Genomic DNA, 8,117 nt, shown 5'->3' with positions numbered 1-8,117 from the left:
CTGGACTTAGAGAAGAAAGTGGAATCCCTCCTGGACGAGATCAACTTCCTCAGGAAGGTGCATGAGGAGGAGGTGGCCGAACTGACGGATATGATCCAGGCTGCACAGGTGTCTGTTGAAATGGAGGTGTCCAAGCCGGATCTCACCTCCGCCCTCAAAGAGATTCGCAGCCAGTACGAGTCCATGGCTTCAAAGAACCTGCAGTCCGCCGAGGAGTGGTACAAGAGCAAGTTTGCAGATCTTTCCGAGCAGGCTAACCGTAGTAACGAGGCCATCCGCGCCGGCAGGGAGGAAGTGAACGAGTTCAGGAGGCAGCTGCAGTCCAAGACTATCGAGATCGAGAGTCTGAGAGGAACCAACGAATCTCTGGAAAAGCAGCTTCGGGAGATGGAGGACAGACACAATATGGAGATTGGAAACTATCAGGTAATTCTGTTTTACTTTTTTTTTTACGCTTATCATCGGGTTTCTCCTGCAATGATATTCGGCTGTTAAATAGCAGTCTCGTAAAAGTTTCATTTAAATTGATAGTCTACTATGTGTGTAGTGTTTAGTGACAATACCGCAAGAATAAGATCGGGACAACCGTTTTTTGCCGGGCTCTGTCCGTGGTGCTGAAACTAGTTCCTTCGGGATAGCGCGCTCAGCTGCATCCGACAACGCCCACTGTCAATGCTCTAAGAAAAAAAACAACAAAACAAACGACTTTAAAACAAGAAAACGCTCGATCCAGAGCTTCTTACTAAAAATAAAATATTTACTATTTATTAATACATTTCTCAAATTCTAGCCTACACCATGCCCATTTTAATAATGGGATTGACAGAGGTCTTTGTCTGTCTGCTGCAAGACATGTAGTCACACACATTGTCTTCACCTTTTAAAATATGTAATTCTGGCCTACTTTCATTTTTAATTTTCTGCTCAGGAAAGCATGGCAGAGCTGGAGAATGAGCTGAGGACCACAAAGAGTGAGATGGCTCGTCACTTGAGGGAGTATCAGGATCTGCTTAATGTCAAGATGGCACTGGACATAGAAATTGCAGCATACAGGTATGTTTCTTGACACCTCACCACTTGCCTCTCTCATTATATAATGTCTTCCTCTAACACCTTTTTATGACCATTTCTGCAGGAAACTACTGGAGGGAGAGGAGACCCGCATCGGGACAGGCATCACCTATCCCAGTCCCTCCATAAGTGCTGGACCTGGGCAGGGCTACAGCTACCAGACCCGCATTTACACAAGCTCTGGCAAGAGCTCCAAGAAGGAGGGAAAGGATGACGAGCAGCTGGAGAGCAAATCCGGTGGGAAGATGTCCCAGCGTGAAGTTTATGAGGAGACAGTAGTCACCACCAAGAAGATGGAGAAGCAGCAAGACGACATTCCCACCAATCAGAAAAACTAAGAGCCTACTGTAAGCCTGGTGTTGACCCCTAAATCTTCCCTTTGCCTTGCAAACCCATACCTCTTCATCCCCCATCCCAAAAGCATAGTAAGATTGTCTTTCATATCTGAGCTAGTGTGTGTTGGATGTGATTAGAGTGCAGGATCTACAGGTTTGTTTTATGTTGGTGTCCTTGTCCCCTTTGACCCCCACAGGTGTTCCCCCCATCAAGGGAAATCCATTATACCGCTATTATAACCGACACATCATGCAAAAGTCCAGTACATCTGTTCTCTCTTGTTCTCTCTTGTTCTCAGCTTCAAACAATATCAAGCACTTAGGTAGCATCTCTTACAGGAGTATGGTCTTTCACAGTACATTATTCTACTGGTCTTTCTCACTAATCAATATGTACGGACACACAGTAGATAATAACAACTCCAGTTGTGCATTTCTTCCACAAACTGTGAATTATTCTCAACACATTCCACACTATGCCAAAAAGATCTAAAACACATCAGCTGGTATGGGTCTCTACCCACAATAGGAATATAATGATTTCTCTTTAGTAAGTAAGCACATGGTCTACATAAGAAACCAGCTAACAATAATAACAATAATTAATAAGATGAACAATATTAAATGATAATGTCTTACTGAGCCAACATTTTGAGCCTTTTTAGTGCAAAGAATATCCTCCTTAAATCAAATGTTTGCACAGACAGTTCTCTTTTCATTGCAAGGGATTTGAGCACAACCCAAACGGCTGAAGGAGTCGAGCACCGACCCTTTTCGAATTCCTGGAAAAGTTTCACTAACAACAATATATTAATGTAGCTCTTTGAGTAAGATCAAGACTTAGGACAAAGACAAAAATATATTATTCAGGCATAATGTGCATGGTGTACGAAGATGTCATGCTTGCATGGAATTCATCAGCAAATTACTCATTCAACACATTTTTGTTGTATGAAGTTAAAACTGCCGACTATGTCGAGCATCATCATGCACAACACCTTTTAATGACTGCATTAGACATGTGTTTGTTAGGCCTTTAGGTTAGATTTGAGACTTTAGAGAATGGAGCAAACATAATAAAAGAGTCTTTTATAAAGTCAGTTGAAGACTGAATTATAAATTATGCTGTAGCACAAATGCACGAGTTTCACAATGATCCAGCGATTGAGGTGTGATAAATTTTACACATCAGCTGCATAACAACATTTCCCATGAAGCACAACCCAAGAATTAATACCATATCAGTCACCCTGAAGAAAACAGTGTTGACAAAACTCTAATGATTTAGTTGAAGCGTGCCATGCCATGATGTGTTTAGAACGTCTCAACTTTTTTTTTTTTTTTTTTTTAACTGTGGCCATGACTGGATAAAATGTCTGTTGTAGTGTGACCTCACCACTAGAAATCCTTCAGTAGCTTAAGAGACTTGCAGCTTGTTTTCTCTGCTCGTGCACTGCCAACTCTAACACAGCTATCTTTATTCTCTTGCTGCTGGTCATGGTGAATAATGCCCTGACAAACTGCACTAACACTAAGAATGGTAACAAAACCTACTGATAGTACTGTACTAAGTGTGTTTGTGTCTCTACACAGTGGCCTATCATAACTGGAATTATGTGTTGAGTGAGAACAGCAAGTCTGCAAGCCGGGCATTTTGATTTTTTTTCGTAGAATAATGAATTGTACGAATTATAGCGTCAAACAGAAGAAGTTATAAACACACTGAATGAGTTGCTAGTGGTTGCAAATGTCAAGCCTTTATCCTTACACTGTAAACCAAAAGAGCTTTCATGGATGTCTAAAGAAAAATATTGCGTTCGCAGCACTGCCAAACTTTTCTAAATGCACGTGCTCTGGAAAATGATGATCAGTATATCACCAATTCAAAACCAACAATCAATATTTAGCCATACTGTAAAAGAAATACTGTAGGATGTAAAATGCCTTAAAACACCAGCAGCTTTTGACCATGTGTTTGATGCATACGACTCTGTTCAGTGGGGTGTTTAACCGTTATATTCTCTTTCGTAGTGTTTATCATAGCTGCAGTGACAACAAAAGCATATGGATTGAATGTAGTTGACATGCTTTACTCTTTACTATTATTATTATTGTATTGCTGTATGACACCATATCAATAAAACCTTGAAATAATTTTGGCTGCATGTGATTTCATTATGTCTCTTTAAAATGACGGGGAATGGTTTCCTACTGGAAGGTATGCAAAAGTTGAACGCAAAATATTTCTACTCACATAGTTGTCATTATTCATCTATGCACACATCATTCGTGTCTGTTTATGCACCCTATTGATGAACTGGATATTTCCTAATCTATGATCAATAACAAGCTCTTAAACACAGTCCTGATGGAAAGTCAGATTTTTTTTTCTGCGTAGTGGGAAAAAATGTTATAATTATGTCCAAGTTACACTTAAAATGTAGGCATTTAATACAAAATATATCAACAAATAATTTAATAACTAACAAATAAGGCATTGCACAGGTCAAGACAAAGGAAATCAGAGGAAAAAACAAAACAACAAGTGACTGACAGATGAAAATCAGTTTTGAGGGTCAGTATTGTTTTATAAATATTTCTCTAGGGGAAAAAAAGACTGGCTGGCTGGAAAGCAATGTCACCTTGAAGCTTTTAAGAGGCCCAGGACCAGGAAGCTGTGCATCACAGAGATATGATGGATTACCTAAGGCTGTACTGTGCATTGACCCTTGAACCCCCAATCCCTGCCCCACACACTCACACAAACAGAGACCCAGACCCTTTGACCTTGGAGTCTTTGGACCTCACGCATTGTCCTTAATTAGCCCATCTTACCTTTTGTGCACTGATTGTGCGGGACAGCTTCAGCACCGCGTGTGCATGCATGATGCACATTGCAGTTCTTCAAAGATTTATACCTCTGCAATGCTGCTGAATGGAAGTCCTGAGGTGAAATACTGTAAAAGCCCTGTTACAAAACAGCCCTCCCTCTGATTGCTTCAAACTTCAGGAGTGCTTCAACTTTCTATTTTGAGATGCACCTTAGCCACCCTGTCCCCACTTCATAACCGCCACAAAAAAGAAAAAGAAAAAACCATAAGAGCTTTACGAGGCTATAAAAGAATGTGAAATATTGTACTACCTTCTATTGTGTAAAGGATTCTTGTGGAAACTGCGTCCGATCTGGGATTAATTTGAAATTTACTGCTGAATGCTATGAGAGCAGGTTGAGCCTGCACTCCCACTGCAATCTATAAGCATTGCAGTTGGCTGATTTCTCAAGTGTGTCATTTTTTAATGATTGAACACATGCTTATATTACCATACCTGCAGTGCTGTTTAAACTTTGTTTTACTGATTGTAATAAAATACAACAAACTGAGCCAAAATACACAGAAAAACACAGTTCCTCCAGTGATTCCTTACATTTTATTATGGCATCACTGGTACACCAGTAATACATAGAGTTAAACTGTGAAAAGTTTAGGCACAGAAAGATTACATTCTCATCCATCATGCAGTACAATCAGGGAAGCATCTGATTGTGTCCAAATTCTTTATTTGTTTTAAAATACACAATACATTGTTGCCATTGTTTATTAAAACATTATCACTTACATAACTCATGTGGTGAAGAACGTTGCTGTGAGCAAGGTAAAAAGTTTGATTCCCAGCTGCTCCGTATGATGCTAATGCCTGTAAGATGGTGCTGTTGAGTTTTTGTCTGAATGAATGAATGAGACTGTAAAACACTTATTAAATATAATACTATGAAATGCAGACCATTTACCTTGAATAAACCCTTTCTCTGTGTTGAAAAATGTCTCTAGATGTCTCATACATCCTTTTACACACATCTACTCATCATTCAACCCTCTAATATAAAGTCATTTTAGGCTCTCCCTCTGAATTTTTTAATTTGAGAAGTATTACTAAATATTATATATACATATAGATCCCTCACTGACTGTGGCAACTCTTCTTATTCATGCCTTCATCTTTGCAATCTTGAAGAATAAAAGGGCCCGTGCTGAGGGAGAGGCATGTTTTATGTACTGTCTGGTGATTGCAGGGGTGTGGTGTGGGGTGGAAATGAGAATCAGGCTGTGCAGCAAGCGAGCTTTGCCCATAAATTTCACCAGTTTGTCAGCTTCTCTGGATCAAAGCCATTCCTCTTCACTGGGCTGTGGTGTCAGCTCTGCAGGCATATTAAAGTCTGTATGCGTGTGACCTTTCACACAGAAATAGACATCCAGAAAACCAAAAATGACCAGCATTTCATTGACCTATTTATTTACAGTTTCTAAATACATCTGCTACAATGTGTACAGACAGAACTGTTTGTTTTATGGTTTAGTGTCGCAGGTAACGCAGTAACATCATCTGTTCTTGTGAGGTGAACACAAAAAGAAGACTCAGCGGCAAACTCACAATCTCCGTCTTTTCTCAGTCATTGCATTGGTTATCGTTCAATAAAAATGGTGGATATGCACATACATCCCAGTTATTGTACCAGTAAACAAAGTGTTAATCTGAGTTAGTGCTGCTGTTGCCTTGGAATTTGTTGCTAGTGTCTTGCTGTGCTCCTGCAGCCTTAGGGAGTGACCGCTCTCAGAGAGACAGGATTCCTCTCGTCTAGACAGAATAGAGGCAAAGAGCATACAGATGAAAAACAAATAAAAAAAAAATGTGAATAAGATAAAGAAAATCAACAAATTCTTGAGCATAATTTTACCACATTTAGGATAATGGATCCTTGAGGTAGGTACCAATTGAGTGATCCTAAACTGTCTGTCAGCAACAATTAATTCATTAATTAGCAATTAATTAAACAACTTAATGTTCAGTGGAGAGATATATTTCAATTTTGCGTGAAATGTAACAATTTTCCAGTCTGGCACAAAGTGCTGAATCATTCTGTGGTGCTCCCTGTTAACCAAGCCATGACTGTGTGTTCTCTCTCTCTTCGTCTGTGCTAATAATAGCAGAGACAGAGCCAACAGAGCCAGACAGCCAGACAGACAGGGTGAAGGAAAATGTTTTTCCCTGAACAAAGAGGAACGTCGAAGCTTTTTTTGACCTCACTTTCAGCTTCTGTGAGGATGGATGAGTGGTACTGGGACTGTTCAACATGAGACATATAATTACATTAAGTGCAAAGTCTGTTTCAGTAATCAGAAAATGGTAATCAGTAATCAAAAAACCTAAAATATATATCAATCAATGTTTATATTTTACACCTACCTGTGACAGAGTCTACATTCTGGCTAAATTACTAACTTCTTCTTGTATATAGACTGGACAGTTGTTCACCTTTTGAAGAAACTGATGATAGTGGATATAAGTAAGCCTATCCCTGCTGCTGTAGGGTGAGAGGTGGGGTATATGCTGGACAGGTTGCCAGTCTTACACAGGGTGGATAAGGATATATTGATATATGATATATTTTAAGATTTGCATCCTTTATCTTCAAGAGTACTAGTGCTTGTTTGCTGAATATATTCCAAGGACACGCCCCTTTGAACACCACTCTACCTTTGTCTGGCTCATTTTTAAATTATATACGATGTACTGAATAATTGCTGGTGTCTATATCTGACAGTAAAGGTATTTATACATTAAATACAACTCTATGAAAGCCTAATAAATCAAGCAATTACAACATCTCTTTTTATATAATGTATGTATATACATAAAAGAAAGATGCAAAACCAAGACCAAATAAGATCGATTACATTTTCATAGCGGCTTTTCAAAATTCAAACCTTCCTACCTTTTTTTTGTTTTTGTTTTTTAGAAAGATGTTGTCTATCAAACAGCCAAAAATAACACACAATAAAAAGCAGTACACCGCGAGACTCTCCTTTCTACCCTTTCATGTGAAATCTCTTTCTCTTTTCTTCAGGTGTGATTCATCACTTCCTTCAGTGATTAAAAGGATATAAGGAGAAAAAAAAGTTTCACAGATAAGACAGGAAAACTTGAGATGAAATGGTAAAATTTGTCTATCTTTAGCTTTCAGGTGGCTGGATCAAAAGGCGGTGGAGGAGCAGGAAGGTACTTGGAGAAGCTGATGTGTGCATCATAAGTAGCTGAACTGAAGCTCTGCAGACTGCTACCGATGCTGCACTGGATGCACCTCAGGCACAAAATGTCACTGTGGAGATACATCTAGTAAATAAATAAATAAGAAATGTGTATGCCCTTCAGAAATTTGAAACCACTTAGGAATATTAGGGGCGGGGGCACCTAGACCCGGTTTGTAGAGTACGCTTGGGGAGTGTGATCGTGTGTACAGTGTCTCTCTATGTCTGTCTCCACGTTGGTTGAGTGTGGAGTAAGTGCATATGAGAGCATGAGGGTGGGAATGGATGTTTGTATCTGTGTGTGCCTGTATGTCTGTGTCTATATGTCAGGTTGGGTGTCAGGCGCCACCTCTCTGGGGACATCTCAGTCCCTCCAAGGTTTAGAGGCCTATCTCCCCCTACCACCACTTCCCCTGCCAGTGGCGGACCCCCTCAGACATCGGTGCGTTGGTGGTTCTTTGTGTCCGGGGCTGGGCGTCCAGGTACACACCGGCTCACTCCTTGGTGGCCGCTTATCGGGGCCTGGAGCCTGGGGCTCACTCGGGCCACTTCGGAGGTGGGGTGCCCCCGGCCTCTCGGCCTGGGGCTCGGTCACTCAGGCGCAGCTGGCTGCCGGCGGAGCTCA

At 40.5% G+C, this 8,117-nt stretch overlaps 1 protein-coding gene across 1 annotated transcript; it reads left to right on the top strand.

Moving 5' to 3' along the window:
- The first annotated feature begins 6 nt into the window (after window positions 1-6).
- On the top strand, window positions 7-3,550 carry inab (internexin neuronal intermediate filament protein, alpha b). Its single transcript, XM_080880361.1, has 3 exons — window positions 7-426; window positions 929-1,053; window positions 1,136-3,550. The coding sequence occupies exons 1-3, from the start codon at window positions 91-93 to the stop codon at window positions 1,407-1,409; spliced, it is 735 nt and encodes a 244-aa protein (XP_080736487.1). The 5' UTR covers window positions 7-90; the 3' UTR covers window positions 1,410-3,550.
- The last annotated feature ends 4,567 nt before the right edge of the window (window positions 3,551-8,117 follow it).

The sequence above is a fragment of the Rhamphochromis sp. 'chilingali' genome, assembly GCF_963969265.1.
Source record: "Rhamphochromis sp. 'chilingali' genome assembly, chromosome: 4".
NCBI lineage: Eukaryota > Metazoa > Chordata > Actinopteri > Cichliformes > Cichlidae > Rhamphochromis > Rhamphochromis sp. 'chilingali'.
Note: the sequence above shows the minus strand (reverse complement) of the source record. Positions and strands in the feature narration are given on the sequence as shown.